General features: G+C 45.8%; 1 protein-coding gene across 3 annotated transcripts; it reads right to left on the reverse strand.

Moving 5' to 3' along the window:
- Positions 1-8,237: 8,237 nt before the first annotated feature.
- LOC112882484 lies at positions 8,238-11,522 on the reverse strand. Of its 3 annotated transcripts, none has more exons than XR_003226672.1 (4): positions 10,368-11,522; positions 9,898-9,952; positions 8,906-8,999; positions 8,238-8,781 (listed from the first exon to the last, which is right to left on the reverse strand). XR_003226672.1 is itself a non-coding variant. In XM_025947553.1 (3 exons), exons 1-2 carry the CDS (start codon positions 11,443-11,445, stop codon positions 9,921-9,923), a joined length of 1,110 nt encoding a protein of 369 aa, XP_025803338.1. In that variant the 5' UTR covers positions 11,446-11,522; the 3' UTR covers positions 8,238-8,999; positions 9,898-9,920. The 3 variants fall into 3 exon arrangements, 1 of the variants encoding a protein (XP_025803338.1); XR_003226673.1 differs by having other exon boundaries at positions 8,893-8,999; XM_025947553.1 differs by having other exon boundaries at positions 8,238-8,999.
- Positions 11,523-20,407: the final 8,885 nt, after the last annotated feature.

Raw genomic sequence — 20,407 nt, forward strand, 5'->3', positions numbered from 1 at the left:
ATTACCACTGTCACAAAGATCTAGATTAGCAATAGCAATGATTAGGCAATGATTAATGACTATAGCATGAAAATGATGTTTGCAAGTGACTAAACAAAACTGCAGCCGTGCTCACCTTTGCCTGCTCCATTCAGGCTTGCTGATGCTCCACGCACCATTCAGGCTTGCTGATGCTCCACGCACGCACGCGCTGTCGTCGGCCTGCAATACAACCACGAACACACGCAAGTGCAAATAAAAGAGCTAGTTGGAAATTTTCTCGAACACCTTGTGTGCGTTGCTTGTCTCCGGCTGGTGGCCAAGGATGTGCCTACCCTGTCTTGCCCGCGCGCGTGCATCTGGTCACATGCGCGATGGGGATGGCGCCCTGGGGCCGCGCTGCCGCTGCCCGCTGGCCACACGCATGCTCCTTCGACTGCCTGGGCCAAGAAACAGAAAGGAAACGAAAATAACAGCAGCAAGACAACTCGAATCTCCTCAAATCAAAAACCCCAAGAGGGCATAGGAGAGTAGGGCCTCCATTCCCAGCGAATCCATGGTACAAGGTCTCAAATTTCCATCACAAAATCCTAACCCTAGGGGAGAAGAGGGAGGAAAAGAAAGAACAGAGAGAAGGTTACGGGAAGAGCAGAGCCCTTCTATTCTTGCGTCAGGGGAAAGAGAAACTGGCTGCCCAAGAGGAAGGGGTGAGGGGATTTTTTAACCCCAACAACTCTCACCCAAAAAGACTACATTACTCCTAGACTCAAATAAACACTAGAAAGCCCGTAGGGGCAAAACCGGAAAAAGATACATGATCTCATCCGACGGTCGAGGTTTTTTCTTCGAGTCGAAGTCTTCTCCGCGATGCCGCCGTGTGGACGAAGATCCGGTCCGCAGTTTTGGAGGGTCTGCGAAACCCGGGTAGGTGGCCGGTTTTGAGAAAACCGCCAACACTCCACGCGCGGGAAGATTCCCGCCTCCACACCGTGGCCCTAGACGCCGTTCCCGCCTCGGCCTTCTGACGACCCTAGACGCCGCCCGACGCCCGTCACCTCCTCGCCCGCAGCGAGGCCCTAGACGCCGTCGACGCCCGTCGCCTCCGTCAGTCCCGAGACCGACGCCCGTGCCTCCACGACTTGGCGTCTTCAACCGCCGCCAGCTTCCTTGGTTTTGTGGCGCAAACCAAGAAACCCGTCTTCCGTCGCCGCTTGCGTCCTCGATCCAGGAGTGGATGCCACAGCTGCCGCCCGGCCCGAGCTCCTCCACGGCAACTCTCCGTCGACACTCGACGCCCATGTACCTGCAATCCAAAGACCAAGCGCACGATCACACCGCACGGTTGACAATTCACTCATCACAGGCAGGATAGAGTACTCAACATTCCTCAGTAATATATGCTCAAGAGGGAGATGAAGATACCCAAGATGGGCAGCCAAAACTTCACATATGATATGGGGTGGGAGGAATAGTAATAGTCATGGAAGGAAGGAAAGCTCATCTGCAATCGCCCTGAATACTCTGTCATGCTCACCATTCTGCAGCAACAAGCTCCAGAAAAAATTCAGCATCTTCGGAGAGCCAGCATTAGTGATCTTGTACTTCGCAAATCGGCACCTCAGCAACTTGAATAATGCAAAGGACAAGCATAAGTCTTTGAGTCTTGGCGTTGAAGTGGGAAGCACATTGTCCATCTGCCAAACTCTATCAAGGGTTACCAAGCCAATGTTTTCTATCCCTGCTGCCCCTGATTCATTGCTGAACACATACCCCTCACGTTGCTTCTCCACTTGTGCACTATCTTCTCCCATAACAAGGAGAGGAGGAGGAAGAGGGGCCTCCTCACCTACTGATGGTTCACCATGCTGGCCTGCTTGCTGTTGTAGTTGTAGCTGCTGCATGTACCCAAAAATAAGACTAGGGTTGCGTGCTAGTGCAAAGGATAGACGTGCCTTTTCAAATGCATAGCATTTGAACCAAATTTTCGCACACAAGATAGCAAAAGGCGCAAACATAATTTTGGTACAGGTGATGAGAGTAAATGACTTTTGGTGATCGCTCTGCCAAAATCCTAAGAGCCCATGTAAAAAACGTTGTTTGGTGACGCTAGCACCCAGGTAAAAGGTCCAGATCCCCTTAACAAGCAGATCTAGAGGGGGCCCTACCTTTCTACCTTCTCTACGGTTAATGGCGACAACTGAAGTAGTATTGAGTGCGGCAATTTGAACAAGGAATGCCCATGTTATGACCATGCACGGGTGGAAGTTTGAGTGGCATAAGGCTGCAAAAATTATGCAACCCTTGTGTAAGTTAACGTAATCATTGGAGCTGTCGCCGAGTGTGGAGACAACATAGGATATGATGGGTAAGAACAGTGTGTTGGCTCCGAGGAAGATGAAGCGGGTAAAGGGGTGGTGGCGGTAGCGCCGGCCATAGCCGCCTATCCCGACTAAGACTCCCATGATCCCAGGGCTGGCGAGCAGCAACGCATTCCCCAACCATATCTGCTTTCCCATGGTGTTTTGGAAGGTTTTCATGGCGGCTTCACTGAGGCAGTGCATCTGTTCCTGCAGTGTAGCATTCGCGGTACACCTCCGTCCATCCATAGGCCAGCTGATTGCCAAATTTCAATGTTAGAACAAGGAACTTAGTCATGTTCTAAACTCCTAATAACGTGAATCAAAGGACAAGAAGTTCTTGCTACTCCCTCTATTTCACAATGTTTGTCATGCTCACTAGCCAAGGAAACACTAGTTCCAAAGTTGTCAAATGACCATCTTGTAGGTATAAATCTTACTTTTCAAAGAATTATAAAATTTTTATAGTCTAAAAGAAATATTGCAATAGTTATACTCAAAAGTTCTTCAATTAACAAACATTGTGAACTCCGGAGGACATAAGGAGAAACATAATTAACAAAAAAGGAAGGATTAGCTAGAGGCGCAAACTGGTACTAATAAGATGCTGGAAATGCAACTGTATAGCAAACTAGCAAGCATATCCGTATGAGCTGGTTATTAATTCTATCGAGAGAGAGAGATAAGAGTTAACAATCAAAGGAGTTACCTTAAGGTGGGAAGACTCGGTGCTGATCGACGGCTGCCTGCGTTATAATGCACACATGTGTGGCGGTGGAGTGTCCTTAATAGCTCGTATGTATAATGTATGTAGCTCAAGTCATATGCAATAGGAGGACATATATATAAGTAGGAGTAATCGTCATAACCTGCATTATTGCGATGGCCGGCCCCATCCAAAGCTCAGGTGTTATGGTGCAATTAACTATTAGCTACTCACTATGTTCCAAAACTTAGGCCTCGCTGTTTTGTTCTAAGTCAAACTTCTCTAACTTTAATGAAGTTGGTAGAAAATTGCGGCAACATCTACAATATGAAATCAGTTTTCTTTAAGCCTGCTAGAAATATATCTTTTTAGTCTATTGATTTGGTATTTCAGATGTCAATATTTTTCTATAAACTTAGTCGAAGTTAGAGGATAAAACTAAAACCTATATTTTATAATGGAGGGTGTAACTAATTAATAACCGTCTGAACTCTAAACTCGAGAGACAGCAGTTTAGGCAGCTAACTGATTGAAATCTCTGATCGTATCTCTTTTACGAGGGATCTACACACACTAGTTCGAGAGACAGCAGTTTAGCCAGCTATCTGACCGATCTCTTTTACGAGGGATCCACACACTAGTTCGAGAGACGGCAGTTTAGACAGCTAACTGATTGAAATCTCCGATCGTATCTCTTTTACGAGGGATCCACACACTAGTGGAGGTTATTCTGACCGATCCCTCGTTTACACTAGTGGTGCATGCGTCATGAGGTGTGATCCCAGCAATAGCAAATCTTGATGAGTTGTTAATCACAATCATAGAGGCCATATATATGAGGAAGGTAATCAAAAAGAAAGGAGATGGATTTGTTTTTTTATCTCTTAGGAGCCTTGCTAGAAAAGTTTGCATGAGACCACAAGATATACAATCTTTTCCGACATTAGTTTATGAGTGACTAAAATGTTTACTGTTTTTTTTCTCAAGTGGCCGGCAGCTTTCTAGTATATATGATTTGTATCTTTTCTAACAGCTTTATCAAATCACCAACAATGTAATTTCCGACACACTTATTTTCCACAGTAGTCGTAGAAAATGTACTAGCTAGATACCATTGGATATAAAGAAACTGGTTGGGAAAGCTGGCATTCTTGTAGACAGAAGCAGCGAGGAACCCTCTTCCAATTCTGACACCCCCCCACCCCACACACACACACGAAGCACACCAGACACCACAGAAGAGATTTGTCTGTGGGACACTAGAAAACCTAGTTTTGTATAGAGGACACCGCAATCGATCTGTATTCGTGCGGCATACTACAAAATTGCGGCACCTTATCTGCAACACACCGCAACCCATTTCTGGCAAGGATGGTGAGAGAAGTTTTCGTAAATGACGGTCATGGCCCTGGTCGACCCGCTTGGTCCATTGCAGCGAACGGAGTCCGGTACGTGGCAGCCCTAGCCTTATCCGCTCACTCCAGCGCCACCCATCATCAGCTCGCGTCTGCCGCCCCCCTTCTCCATCTATTCCGCCTCCCCTTCTCCATCGCCGCACCCAGCGACTCCACCCATCCCACCCCCATCTTTCCTTGCACTGTGGGCAATGGCGGAGGAAGGGGGCAACTCCGGTGCTCGCTTGTCAAGCTTCGGGTCCCCGTCGAAGCTGCGGGTAGGGGGCAACTCCGGTGCTCGCTTGTCAAGCTTCGGGTCCTTCATGAGTACTCAAGCATTGTACCCTCGCATCCTTGGAGCACCGGTAGAACCTTCGGCCTGGGTTGTTGACTGTGTTTGAGGTGCGCGCAACTACCCTCAGATCAGGATGGTGTGGGCACTGAATCAACGGCAAGTGGGGGATCTGAACGCTCGTAGCCGACCTGCTCTGGCGAGACGAGGTAGCCCGACAATTGGCCTCCATCATTTACACCGTCGATGAAGACGAGGGAGCCCGCAGTGGGGTACTTCCTGACAGAGAGGTGGTTCTCGACGTGGAAGAGACGAGGCCGTGCACCATCGATGGAGACGAGGGAGCCCGCAGTGGGGTACTTCGTGACGGAGAGGAGACGATTCAGGCCGCCAGCCAGGTGGTTCTCGACGTGGAAGAGACGAGGCCGCCGGCGAGATCTGTTGTCGACGTGAAGGAGACGAGGTAGCGGACGAGATCTTGGGTCCGTGGAGAGGAGAAGAGGCGGCCGGCGAGATCCGTTCTAAGCCAAACGGAGCGGTCGGACCACGGTGAAAAGGCAATGAAGGAAGGGCAAAATTGTCTTTCGACTCACCATCCTTGCCAAAAATGGGTTGCGGTGTGTTGCACACAAGGTGCTGCAGTTTTGTAGTGTGCCGCACGAATACAGATCGATTGCGGTGTCCTCCACACAAAATCACGGTTTTCTAGTGTCCTATGGACAAATCTCTCCCACAGAATTAGGCTGCTTGACTCCACCGAAAGAAAAGAAGAACAAATAAAGCAGTTGGACACATTGCTTAATTAAAAAAAAAAACGAAAAAGAAAGCGTGTGATGATTGATCCCTTTTCCATTACCGTAGGAATATGGCAACCATTAAAAGTACACACAATATATATGATATCCGAAAGACTAGTTAATTAAGTCAGTGATGTTGGAAGCCATTAGTGCTTTGTTTCTTTCTCGGTTTGTCTTTATGCATGGACTGCGCCTACTTTATTATACTCCTACTCCCTCTATTTCAAATTATAGATCATTTTGTCTAACAATCTAAAAACTATGAATATAGAAAAGGTAAAATAACCTATAATTTGGAACGGATGGAGCGGGTATCTTTATTTGACAAGTGGCTAGCTAATTAATGCCCAATAGATTAGATCTCACCTGGCCTGGTGGCTTTATATTCCTTAAGATGTGTCTACATTATGGATTTGACATATTAAAGGAAATGTTCCCGGTCTCTACGGTCATAAACGGGCTAGTTTTTTCATCATCCTCAGCGTATATGCTAATCTCAAATATAAAGGAAACAAGTCCACGTGAAAACAAGGAATGATCAAAATTATATTCTATTATTACTTCTTCATCCATATTTGGTGAAAATACCCAAAGCGACAACCCCAGTACCTTGCTTGCCGACGGACGGTCTCTCTTGTGTCATAATTATCAGCCAATACATGCGCGGGTCTATGGAAGCCATGATTATATATACCACAAACAAGTCGCAAGTTTGTTGGTCAAAGTAAGTGATACCAGCTGCCAAATAAAAATAACACTTAGATAAGAATACACAAATATAGATACATAAGTGATTGCCTCTGAAGCATATCACCGACAGTAACAAGTACCGTTTCTGTTTGTCTCAGGTGGTGAAGGAAGTGGTAATCACAAACCCAGGGCCTCTCATATGCCTGTGAAGCTTATTATTACCATGCACAAGCTCGAAATTAAATATCTTTTATTCCGAACTGGACAGATGACCCCTTTTCGTAGGCGCGGCAAAAACCTAGTCCGTCGCGAAAGATCTATCGAAAGATTGAAACGACAGCAAGTAGTAGTAACAAAACTAAGCTACTAAGCATGCTTGATTTTCTTATTCTTTTGTGACCGCACTCTTGACCCCATGCGTCCTCCCTGATTCAGATTTTTGGAGGGTGATTAATTAGCGTCTAATCCTGACCTAACCTGGTGGCTTTTGAATATGTTCCTTGCTTGAGACAGGCACTAGCTAATGCATGTATGGTTAATTACCACCGATCTATATATCAACATCTGATGGTACAACAACTGGGCCAAAAGCTCCTTTACTGCCATCCTTTTCTCTCTTGTCGGCTTCTAGGCGCTGATTTTTTAGACTGGACTGATGTTCTATTAACCACTTGACCATCTTGTCAAAACATAAATAAAGTTTAGGGCTTGAGGAAACCAAGTGGCCTGTACATGCGCCTTGGCTCATTTGGGATGACTAATTGTCATATACTTTAGATTTGGTTTGAGTTGAAACTGTGGAATTTCGAGATTGCATAAACATGGTTTATATGTGAGAAACAGGAAGTAGTAAAGATGTTGGATGCTGTTTGAGGAGCTATTTGTGTTTCATTCCCTCGTGACGCAGGACAATGAAGTTAGAGAGAATTCTCTATATGCCACTGAAAATTGATGCATTCCGTTGTATGCCACTGAAATTAACATGGTGCATGGTTAACGTTTGGAGAGAACCAAGACTAAGTAGAGATGCATAGGGTAGATCAATGGAATACTACTGGGTGAAATCACGGGTTTTCTGGACCATACCCATGGTGAGAACATAAAGCTCCAAGTCAAACCATGCCGAGTTTTTTCTTTTTTTATTTGCCCACCGACAATTAGGTCGTTAATGGTAGATCCTGATCTGATCTTTCGAATATATCTAATTTCTTACTTCTAACTGACTAGTTCAGGCGTGTATCTTCTATTATACTTTACATAGCTAGTTGTTCACTCAAAAAAATAGAGCCATCAATCGTGGTTGTAAACTTTCCAATGATTCTCCCATGCACTCTCGTGCTCCCTCACGCTTCACCTCCTGCCACCACTCCTAACCTTAGCATCTTCCGCACGCTGATGCTCCTGTCATCACCCCCTCTCTACCCCCTCCTCCACCAGATCCACCTCTTCCTCCTCCTCACCCCCGCTCCCACTGGATCCATCTCCGCCACCGCCGGCCCTCTTCCCCCTCCACCTCCTTGCCCCCCTCTTCTTGATGTAAAGTGTAAATAGTTTTATGGCACACTACCACAAAAGGAGAAATGAAGAAAGATGAGTGGCCATGCAGGGTATGCACATGCATAAGGAAAGGGAACAGACTCAGTCAAAAACTACGGCGAGACGAAGTGAGCACGCAGCCAATGGAACGCACACCACTAACAAGTGAAAACTCAACTTGAAGCTCATTTCAGTTCACTGAGCACGTAACAGCAATGACAATAAATTTCTCATGTGCCCGAAATGCGTCAACCATGCGACCAACGAACCATACAATACAGAAAGGGTGCAGATCGAGTCATATCTTTTTTTTTCTCACACCAAGGTCTCGATGACACGAGCCGGCAGTAATAAGCTGCTCAAGGAAGCAGCCAGAGAGTTGGGCTGTATGCCCGTATACTACTCTGAAATCCTAATGTTCAGTCCAAACTTGAGCAAAACAGTGTCAAATAAAGAGTAAATAATTTGAGCAAAAACTGTCTCCTTTTCAACCCTTGTTCACCTCCTCTCCTCTCCTATGGCGCTGTATCTGTAGCAAAAATTTGAGCAAAACTGCATGCTATAGAGGTAGTTCTAATTCCTCTCCTCTCCTCTCCTCTCCTATGGCGCTGCTGCCTTATTTGAGTTCCACCATTCAAACCGAACCCATTCAACTTTCAGACAGCTCTTTCATGAACACAAATTGTTCATAATCATGCCAGGCATCATGACAATATGATTCCGGATAGTTATGGTGAACAGAAAAGATGCAGAGAGAGGCGTACAGCTTCGGTGTGTCACCAACAGAAAATATTAAAAAAAAGAACTGAACTTGCTGTTGGATGTAGGCAACGGAAAAGTACATGAAATCATCAGATGCATCAGTAACTGTATACTAGGACATTGAAGGTTGCAGATTGAAGCTCTAGTCAGGAGACTATAACAGTTTTTGCGTTGGTTTTCACCGCTACTGCTTCAGCCAGACCTTTGGTCGGGAAAAAAATTTTTGGCATCCGCCTCACTCCATCATCCAAGAGCACCTTGTTTGCCTCTGGATAAAGCAGTTAACGATAAGTTTATTTAATGATAACAAGAGTAAGCAAACACTGTTCTAGAAGCCCCATAACAGTTTCCGAAAAGCACGGATTGTTTTGGGCCTTACAAGCATACACAACCTGGTTGACTCGTTGCTTTTTTTTTTCCAGCTAAACCTCTTCAGTCTTTAACATCCTTTTCCAAGCTCCAAATATACAACGCAGGTGTTGATGACTGAGTAGCAAAATAAAATAGTGCACACATAAGTTTCGAAGTAAAAAAAAAACAGGAGGCTACCAAACAAATGAATTTGGTCAAAAGTAACAAAAGAAGTACTTTCAAGATTTTCAAATGTCAGCAACTTAGCATCATTATATGCACAGGAACCAAGCAAAAAGATTCAATCTAATGCAATGTATGAAATTAACAAGTTAAGTGCTCAGCATCATGTAATGATTTCATAGCAGAAACACCAGAGCCTCCTAGTTTTTACAGAACAATAGAATCACAGCTGTGAGATGGACCTGCTTACATGGATTATTTCAATTAATTTCATTCCACATTGTCAAAATTATCCCCATGGCACCATCATATGTTAGCAGTTAACCTTTGCATAACAAGCAACATTTGGTCAACATTCACGGTCTCTTGTTACAATACGAACATGACTTTTTGCATGGACGGCAACTACTAGCTGCTCACGGTGCTCCTGGTTCTTAGTTCTCACAGGAGTCACTGCTGAGTAGAAAGTTAGATATAGTTATGCTAACTGAAATGAAATGGCAGACTCAACAGTACAAATACCTGCAAGCTTTTTTCTGAAACAACTACCATTTTAACTTCCTTACTGGAACTGAACCATAACCCTAGTACCAGTTCCAAAGATGTTTAAAAAAAGGTTGAAACTACTGTTTTGGCAACCTTGCTCAAAACAGAAACTGAAGTATAAAGTCATTTTTATGGAAAGCAAGGCACATATCCAATATCACATCATTCCCAAGAGAGACGAGACCCTGCTAATTGTGAACTGAATAATAACTCCAATAAGCCGTGTTGTAAACCTCAGACATAAGTTCATCACTCATGATCAAGAAAAACTTTAAAATAACCACAAGTGACCATAATAACTTACAATTTGGTCAGCACTTGTTCAGTTCAGACAGGAGCTACACTGTACTGATGAAAATCTGCAGAACAGAGAAACAGAGTGAATATATTCACCTCAGGATAACAAAGATAAATGATATTTTGACCCAGACGAGTGGCACTATTTCTTATTAAAATGCACAGAAGAAAATACAAACAATAATTAAGCCATATATCTGGCTTTTCTATGTTTGCCAGATAATTTCCTGGCTCTGCTTAAATTTAGATCAAATTGCCAAGTCCCCTCATCTGCCCACAAAATGTATGGCAGAAGAACAAAATCCTAGGCACATCTAGCCAGTTTCATGGACTCCGTGACAAAGAGTTTAGAAGTATCAAAGTTCACCGGACATTTCACTTTCATAAACTAGCTGATCGTGAGAATATATATCATTATACTTATTTCCATGTTTCTGATTAGAGGATTGTTAAATCATGAAGTAAGCAAATCAGTACCTGGAGTGTAGAAACTTGTATAGGGAACAACGCCGTGAGTCTGACCGTCACCGCAATCCTCGTTCCTGACCCAGCCAGAGTTTAGATCAATGCTGAAGATGGACTGCCTGTCTTCCGTGGGCACAAAAAAGACCCCAACGCCATGTGCAAAGCCAACATAATCATCTGAGATAGGGAAGGCATCAGCAGGAAGCAGTGTCTCGAGCTCAAGGACTCTGACTTGTGACCATCCAGCATGTCCCTCAGGATCCGTCTTCATTGACCAGAGCAAGAGTCTGGAGCCCACAATCCTTGCGAATCCCAACTGACCATCCTCCATCGTCATGAGCACCGCGAAGTCGACAAAGTGTTCAGGAGGTAGAGGGATCACAGACATGTTCATCGTGGCCAGATCGCACTCGAGAATGCTCTGGGTCGCATCAATCAGGAAATAGAGCGCGTTCCCAACAAGAGCAGTGGGCAATGTTTCAACACCGTGCACTGTGGACTGAGGACCGTACATCGGCGGGCTCCAGGCGGCAGCCTCCGACAAGTAGAGGTGCACACGCATCGTCCCAGTGTCGGAGTCCAGGAAGACGACGACGAAGCGCCCCAGGTGGCAGTCGAGGTGGTCGCAGACGCCGTGGTCGGCGCAGAGCACCGTCGCGTTCCAGCTGAAAGGGTCGCCCAGGTACCGCGGATGCGGGGCCAGCTCCCACAGCACGTCCGTGACCGGGTCCCAGACCTCGAGATCGGAGCCCCACGGCGTGGTGGTGAGGAGGACGCGGCCGTGGCGGGCGTCGAGCGCGCACCGGTCGCGGTGGTCGGGGAAGCGCGGGCAGAAGGGGGTTGCGGGGACGAAGCGGGCGACGAAGTCGAAGTCGTTGTGGTCGTCGATGTCGCCGTCCCTGAGGTTGGCGAGGAGGCCGAGGACGGGGGGCGCGGGGTGGCGCCGGACGAACCGGCGGCGGAAGCCGCGGTCGGAGATGATGCGGCACCACCGCCTGCACACGACGGCGGCGCGGGCGAGGCTCGAGGGATCGCCCGGCGGCAGGCGGAGGAGGATCTCCTCGACGAGCTCGTCCATCAGCGCCTCCATGCTGCTTGCTTGGCTGGCCGCAACCCCGGCGAGCGGCGGAGGCGAGGGTTTGGTCGATTTTTTTTTTTTTGATTAAAGGGTTTGGTCGATTTGGGAAGGCGAAATGCGATTTGCGGTAGGAAGAAGACAGCGGGGGTGTGGGGATCTGCCTCACGGGCGGCTCTGCCAGGTGGGTCCAGAAAACCAGCGACAGTGAAATCCAAAGTGTGCAGACACACCTATACAGATTAAGAGTGCCACCAACAGAAAAGAAGAACTGAATCTGCCATCCAGGAGTCCAACTGGTGAGTCAATGCTCAGATTCAAAAGTCCAAACTGCTGAGGAAAGTGCACTAGAAGCATAGAACTGGAGTTGGCATCAGCCTAATTCTACACAATCTCCTTGCACTATGATATTATAAATTTGCATCCAAAAGTACAGGAAAAAGAAATTTTCCACAATGCAGTGTTGGTTCAGTAAATAAGTTTCAGCAGTGATACAAGTAATTTCAGGCACAACAACTTGAACCTTATTGCAGTTAGACGATGTGTTTGAAAATTGCAGTGTTTTAATTTCATATGCCCATTTTCCTTCCCACCAGTAAATTGAGACAAGGGGAAGCATATTCATTCCCATATTTGTTTGGAAACTGAAGTTCTGAAGCACAGAGAGCGCAAGAGCATGCTGCCGTTAACATCTTACTGACAAGCCAAAGAGAACCTATAGACCAACTAGCAAGCAACGAACTTCAAAACATTACACAAGGATCCAGAAAGAATGAAGATCAGAAGAACTGCAAACATCATGCATAGTAAAGTGTTACACGCATAAACCCCACAGCAGCAGTAATACAAGCAATTTCAGCCACCAGAAGATGCACCAAACTATATATTGCAGTAAAGTAAAGCATATGAAATTGCAAGAAAGAAGACTCAGGGATGAAATCAATCAAACCTCCCACTTAATACTATCCCTCTTTCCAGTAAGACATTCTTCCCAAGAGTTCTAATTTCATATGTCCATTTTCATTAGCACAAGTAATTTTAGACAAGGGGAAATCAATCAAACCGGAAGCCCATCCTGTGAATTCCTTTGCTCTGATCTGTGATTGTCAATTTGCAAGATTGAAACATCTGTGATGATATCTAAGCTAAACAAGGTGAAGTATTACTTCCTATTTTGATTCATAGTTTCTTAATGATTTTTAAGTGTGTGTTTAATTCTTATGTCTGTGGTGAACAAGTGCTTGGTACTTGGCCCATTTGGTTCAGAAACTTGTTGCATTGGTTCTTGTGGTTGATGGTAAACAAATGTTAATTGAGCACAAAATTGGTTCCTCAACCAGCCATTGTTATTTTAAAAAGATTCTCCCTGTAATGTGCAGGACCAAGAGCTAGTGCTTCAACTGCATCACAAACTGAAGGTGTTCATATGTTGGTTCCTTGATGAAGAGGAAATAAATTGGGCCGCACGGTAATAATTACATAAGCTTTATGGTTACCCAGCTCGAACATTATATAGGCTGTCTTCGTCTGTTGGCCTTCTGGGGGCCTGTATTTCGTTGCTGTTGGCGAGGGTTGGTCGGCAAGCAGGCCAAACCCTCGTTCCGCCGCCGCCCGGCCGGGGCGCCGGGGCCCCGATCGATCAAGTAGCTTGGCGCCGCCGCCGTGCGCGGATGATCACCACGTAACGAGCAGATCGCCACCCCGTTCCGTGTCTCGCTTCAGCTCCTCGTCTCCCCAGATCGCCCAAAACCTCGCCGCGCCGCCCGCCGGGGTCCGACCATAACAGTCCTCCCCATCCCATGTCGCCACCTCGTCGAGGAGGTCCTCGCCCGCTTCCCGCCGGACGACCCCGCCCTCCTCGCCCGCGCCGCCCTCGTCTGCAAGGACTGGCGCCGCCTCATCTCCGGCCCCGGCTTCCGCCGGTTCCACCGCACGCCGCCTCTGCTCGGCTTCCTCTACCGCCACGGCGCCGCCCCCTACTTCGCGGCGTTCGCGCCCACTTCCTCGTTCCGCCCGCCCCGCGCCGCCCGCCCGGACTGGCGCATCCTCAGCGCCCGCCACGGCCGCTGCCTGGTCCAGCACGTGACCTCCTCCGCAGCACCCGCGGGGGCGGAGCTCCTCGTGTGGGACCCCACCACCGACGAGCAGCACCGGCTGCCCATGCCGCCGTTCAAGTTCACGCCGTCGTGGAACGCGGCGTTCCTCTGCGCGGCGGCGGGCTGCGACCACCTCGACTGCCCCCGGGAGGGTCCCTTCCTCGTGGTCTTCGTGTGGGTGGGCTGGTGCGATTGCACCACGTCTGCCTGCGTCTACTCGTCGGAGCAAGGAGCGTGGTCGGAGCCCATCTCTGCTCGCCGCGATGGTCGGCGTGCTTATTATCGCACGCGAGCGCCCCGCGTCCCCAATGCCCTCGTGAGGAATGCAATCTACTTTGGTTTTGACATCGACGACGCTATCCTAGGGTATGATTTGGGCAGGCAGGAGCTATCCATGATCAGCCTACCGCCGATGTGCTACTCTGGAAATCTTGTGCTCATGGCGGCAGAGGACGGTGGGCCGGGGTTCGCCATCGTGCAGGAGTCCAAGCTCTGTCTCTGGTCGAGAGTCTGGCTGTCCGGGTGAATGTGCCACATGGGCACGGCAAAGGGCTATCGAGCTCGATACGCTGCTCCCTGCCCGGGCCCTACCCACCTCAACTCATGTTTACACGGTCGCCATTGCTGATGATGATGTGGGTGTTATTTTCATGTTCCAAAACATCAGAAAAGACATTAGATCAAGAAAATGAAAAGGAGTTAATTTAAGAAATAAAAACTACACTATACACGTTTAAATGTGTGGTACACTTGCTTGTAGCTAAACATGTACTCCATTACTTACACCTGCTTAAATTTGCAGTTTTTGGATACATATTTGAGGAAACCATATTGCTTTTTGAAATTTACTAAATAGATTGGAGAGTTTTTAACTTCAGATATTTCAAAAGGAATTCTAGAAATTCTAACCCTTAATAAAAGCATAGAATGAAAACCCGGAACGGAAATCAAACTGGTCAGGCTATTGGTTCACTAGTTTACCAGTCCAACAAGTGGTTCATTATTTATTAATATAATATAATTTTTTTATGATTTGTATGGTCAATCATATATGTAATAAATTAAAACTTACCCAAACATAGCGCATATGTCGTAATATATGAGATAGCATGGTAATAGCGCAATAGTATATTGTCCAAAGTTCCGCTTCAACAGGAAACCAGTTGGTTCAACCGATTCGCACCGGTTCAATTGCATGACCGATCTATTGATTGAACCAAACCGGTTGGATCACCAGTTCAGGGTTTTTATCGGTCCAACCAGTGGACCGGTTCGTTTGTTGTTTGAATAAAAGCCGTGACAAAGACAAGTGGGATGGACACATACCTGAATGATACTGTTCTCCCTCTCGTGGGGACGTTTACAGGTTGCCTTCAGTATGCTGGCTACCTGTATATCACTGAGCTTCCTAGTATACTTCTGCCTTCAATAATTTGGCACACCTGCAAGCATATTATACATATACTTAGCATGGTGCATCAGGTGTTGCGTACCACAAATGATGCTATTGTTACCTCCATCGGTAAATATATCGGCTTAGAATTATTGCCGGACTGCAGGCAGGGCCAAGCAGTGTATTGCAGCCGGTACTTGTGCTGTTGTACGAAGTACTGAACAACAGTCAGCTGAGGGCCATCGTTCCTAGAGAAGCTGAAGATAGAAATGGCAACAAGTTTGTATTGGAAGATAGTACTATATACCGAACAGGAATCGAGAGAAGAGATATGACAAATGGGGTACCTCAGCTGTGCCAGTGGGACAGAAGTAATCCCAGGTATCTTGTAGATGCTCCTTTTGCCCTGCTGGTGTGTAGTCTCCACACGAACTCCGTGCAGGGCTTTCTTAATCTGAAAAAATAGAAATAGATCAGTTAGTGACTGTAAACTGTATGTAACAACCTTTGCTGACAAATATTACCTTCAAACGATCCCTGTCCGAAAAAGGCTGCAAAGGGTTTGTCACCCGCAGAAACTCCGCAACAAATTGTATCACAGGGATAGATTTATAAAATGATGTTGAGCAAATGTCTGAAAAATATAAGTATGATCAAGAGGTTAAAAAACAGAAAAGAAATGCACAAGAACATTCCTATAAACATAAAAATGAAGACCCATTTATAACCTACTCAAGTGTTGTAGGGGGGGGGGGGGGGGGGGGGGGCTCGATTTTTGAACTGATGTAAATGTATGCCACACACGAGCTGTTGTTTTGATCATGTGCCACAACTAAGTTCGTATTTGTTTGTATGCTACCTGAACTTGAGACACAAATTCCAATGGCATACACATAATTGTGGAACCAATAATGGCACACCAACAAAACAACTTGTATGTGGCTTACACACACAATTCCCAAGTTGAAACTATGCCGGGAGTTGCTCAATTCAGCCTCTAAATATCAAGTAGTGCAATTTTCAACAAACTGATTTTTTTTGGAAAAGATCGGTACTAATGTTTAATGAGAGGCCCAATTGAGTGGGGCGCAAGCTCTGGTAATAACCTCTCCAGCACTCCATCCCATCACCGATGTCCTCACTACCGAATTGCTTGGAGAAAAAGGATCTAGAAATACTGACATAACTGCAAAACGTAAGGAAATCAGTAACCACATGGTCATCTGGTCCAGCAAAACAAGATATTTAGCAAAGAAACGGTGAAGAAATATCACTGATATCATACTTGAGAGAAGGAGACTCCCGCATGACAACATCAAGTGCTTGGATTGTGTCATGTGGCGAGTCCCTTTGCAGCCCGTTGAGGAACTGCTGCAGGTGGTACAGATTTCCCGTGCCGCATATCGAATTGCCACCTTGTACTCACTGAATTTCAGCAATTAAGATAAATAGGAGACAAAGTGCATGCCCTAGTTAGCAGCTGCAAATCACAAAGCAGATTGTGCAAAAGACACATAGGACACAGGTGTGGTGCTTACATTTCTTGGCGTCCTAACTTGACAACAAAATCCATTGATTTGAATGGCAGCTCTCCAGCAGTGTACAGGCTCCTGCTTCCATCATAGGCAGGCATCTTGTGGGCGAGAGATGTTGCACCGTGCACCCTGACAAGCTCCGAAAGCAGCACCCTGTTGGTTCTTCTCGCCTTCGGTTCAGGACTTATTGAAACCTGCAGGTAAAATGTGCATGGGGCAAAACAACAGCCTTCCAATCAAACATTAGAAGATAATGATAAAATGTTTCATGAATACATAAGCAACATAAATCAAAGAAATGTTAGTACACAAACAAATTAAACCATACCTATCAGCTACACTCCAAACGCACATGTGCAGTGCTACTGATCAAGTATGCAGTTCTGGAACACGTTCAAATTATCTCGCAAATGAAGTCAAAATTGCTACCTATCATTTTTCGTGTATCTCTTTTTTAAAAAAAAATATTCAAAATTCAAATCCATGCAAACCCCAAGGCTTCAGCGGCATCAGCATCAAACCACGAATGCCTCCCTCCAAACGGGTCATGACTACAAAATTCTAACCCAGTAACCCTCCTCCCAATTCTACCCCTAACCAATTCGCCAGAGAAGATAATGGTGCAGCCTCAAGTAGGAATTTACAAGTTCATCTGATGGCATGAGATTAAACTGATTTCTGAAATGACAGCTAGTAATTACAGATAAATACCTCTGGCTAGAACAGGTAATGCACGACAGCACGAGGTGCAAAATGAAAGCTCAAAAGGGGAATGGCTACCAAAGAAAGAACCAGAACCCAGCGGAACACCAACCAAACCCAAATCCTAAAGAGCATATCCACCGTGCAGACACTAATTTGCAAGAGGACCCAAGACCTTGCCTAAAAAACATTGATCACTGGCAAAGCAGTATAGAAGTGACCATCGATGCCATGTCATATCTGGAAATGGTGAATGCAACAAAGCTGTGCTTGATGGGCAGAACCTGAGGCGTCATTGCCAACCCATCTTCTACATAAAAACATGGAAGCAAGTACATCATAGGCAGACTCTGCTCAGAATGGCAATTGAAGAATTACCACTTAAGGACCTAGAAAATAAGATGAAATTGGACTGCTAATATTTCCTCTATGAAAATAAAAAAATTCTACCTACTACATCCAACCAAAAAAAAAACTCGACCTGCAGGGGCTAAGACAAAATCTGAACATTTTGCATAGAGAAGACCTTCTCACGCAAGTTGAGAAAACCCGTTCCCCACCCTTACGTAGCGGCACTTTAGCCCGTGTGAGATGACCAATGACTTGGGCTAGACCTTAGACCTGTGCTTTGGTTTGGGACAGATAAGGGGATTGTTTTTAACCCCAGCCTGAAATTTGCCCCTCGGGACCAAAAGAGAGCCACCAAACCAATTCAGCTAAAGGCATGTTGGCCACTATATCCAACAGAACAAGCCCACAATGGTGACAATCCACATGAGAATGGCATGGCATAAGAAATGCATATGGTGATGAATATAATATAAATCAGATCCGGCACCAACAAAAACTACTAACGAATAAAACCCTAAAACGGAAGGATAAAAATAGTGAGAAACTGCAGTAAATACTAGCAAAGGATGTTAATCTCGATAAATATTGCTTCACATAAAGACCAAGCATGCCTAAACATGAAAGCAACCCTCACTAGATTGATGTGAACGGATCCAGAGCTATGGGATACTACAAATGCATGAGTAGATGGAGAGGAGTGGGGAACTTACATAGTAATGGCAGATGTCATTGTTCCCCACTTCGACCAGGAAGTGGTTCGCGTGGATGACGACCCTTCTCCCTAACGTGCCACACCCCGGGCGCACCGGGTGGGCGATCCCTTTCTCGATACAAGTGGAGGCTCGGACGACAGGTACCCAAGAACCTGCGATAGAGATCTAGCTGAAGGCGCAGAAGGAGCAGGGTCCGCAATGCCTAGCCTCTCCATGTCTCTCGCCAGAGTAATCGCAGCTTTGATGGTGGGGCTCAGAGGGAATGGATCTGAACTCGACACAGATCCAGGCGCATGTGAGCGCGCAAGAGCGGAGGCTTGCGCTGGGACTTACGGCGCTACAATACATGGTGTGATGGGATTGGCTGGCGCCTCCACGCCGCCACAGCCTAGACCTCCACTCTCTCTATGCCTGAGTGGCTGCTGATAATACCCGCCGGCACCTTGCCCTCCACCATCACCGCACCCATACGGCTGACAGTGCCTTCCCCTACCTCCGCGTTCGTAGGACAACTGGTTCCCTCCCCCACCACCGATGTGGCTGCTGATCCTGCGCCCTTCACCCTCATCATCCTGCCTAGCGAGGCCTTTCCCCAGGCCACTGCTTGCGCCCGGAAAGCCATTGCAAAGAGAATGTGTTGTGAAAGAAGGTGTAGTGATGAAAAAAGAAAATGACAAATGAGCACGCAAACCAGAGAATACCGGGGACACATTTATAGCCCAAGGTGCGTAAGCACACGATAACAAGGGAGGCCATAGGTTTGGATGGACATGGGCGAGTTGTACCAACACTCGTCGAATGTGGGGTCAGAAGGCGTAGGTCCCACTTGTTAGTGAAGTTTAGGGGATCCTTCTATGTGCGATTAGTCTAGCGTATATTTGGAAACAAGTCCGGTCCAAATTGGTAGAGCATGATATTATGTTCCTATGTATAAAATCATGTAAATTTGCACCTTCCGATTCAAATCTAACGATTGATATTCTAAGTAAACCCTAGTCCTCCAAACTTATCGTCCGCTCCACCCTCCTCCCCACTACCCGCGCGCCGCCACTCTTTCACCTCAGTTATATCGTCTAAGGTACATTCCTCGTTTGCATCGCCCTAAAGTTTCTTGATACAGCCTTTGCACGGTCAAAAAGCTTAGAAAAGTACTTTTAGCAATGCCGAGGGCTGAGAAAAAGAAAAATTACACGTTAGCATGAGATGCATGCCGCTGCTAAATTCTAGTAATTTTCTTATCAAAGAATTCTAGTAATTCCTTTTTTTTCCTTTCTGCTGCTCAAGCTATTTGAGTATATGGCTATGTGCTCTGTTATTTTGTTCGGCCATACGTAATGTCCTATGAGTTTATCACCAGTGTCCACATCGTTGGATTTATAGCGTGCGGCCAGGATCCCAGAGCAAAGGAACCAGATGGCTACTGTCGCTGCACTCGTGGCCCGACCTGGCAGAACCACACCACAAGCCAAGCCTCTCCCCAGTCGAAAAAGAGTACAGGGTTTGTCTACTTAACCCCTAAATTATAAAATAGGATATTGAACATCTTAAACTATTCAAAACCGTTTAAATAACCTTCTAGACGATTTTGAAGGTGGTTTTGCTTAGGTGGCATGCTGACATGGATAAACTTGCATATATAGCATGCATAAAATTATCTATAAAGTATAACAAAATACTTTGAAATCAAATATTTATGACTTCTACTTTCAATATCTTTACTCTCTTTTTGTTTAATGTAGATGATTCACATGTCATTCGTTAAGTCACTGTCATGTCAGCATCCATATAAGGCGCCACACCATCAAAACCACAATTCAAAACCACCTAAGGGGTTATTTACACAGTTTTGAATAGCTTAGGACGTACAATATTAGTTTAGGGGGTTAAGAGCAACTTTAAAAGACTTTCCATATCTTTCCTTATTGTTAGGAATAGAGATTTTAATAAAAAAAATACCCTTCAACAACAGCTTCTCTAACTGGTTATCCAAATATAGCCATCCACTATTCTGCATTTCTCGCTAGCTAAATATAGATAACGAAAATAGTTTTATAAAGTATACACAAGATGTAGAAAATTTGTTGAAGAATAAAAATATATAGAAAATAAATTTTATAGAGAAGATTCTTCAAATAATAATTTAAAGAGTGAAATTTAGAAAGACTCTTGGAGATAAACCCTGTACTT

Source organism: Panicum hallii, chromosome 2 (assembly GCF_002211085.1).
Source record: "Panicum hallii strain FIL2 chromosome 2, PHallii_v3.1, whole genome shotgun sequence".
NCBI classification, from domain to species: Eukaryota; Viridiplantae; Streptophyta; class Magnoliopsida; order Poales; family Poaceae; genus Panicum; species Panicum hallii.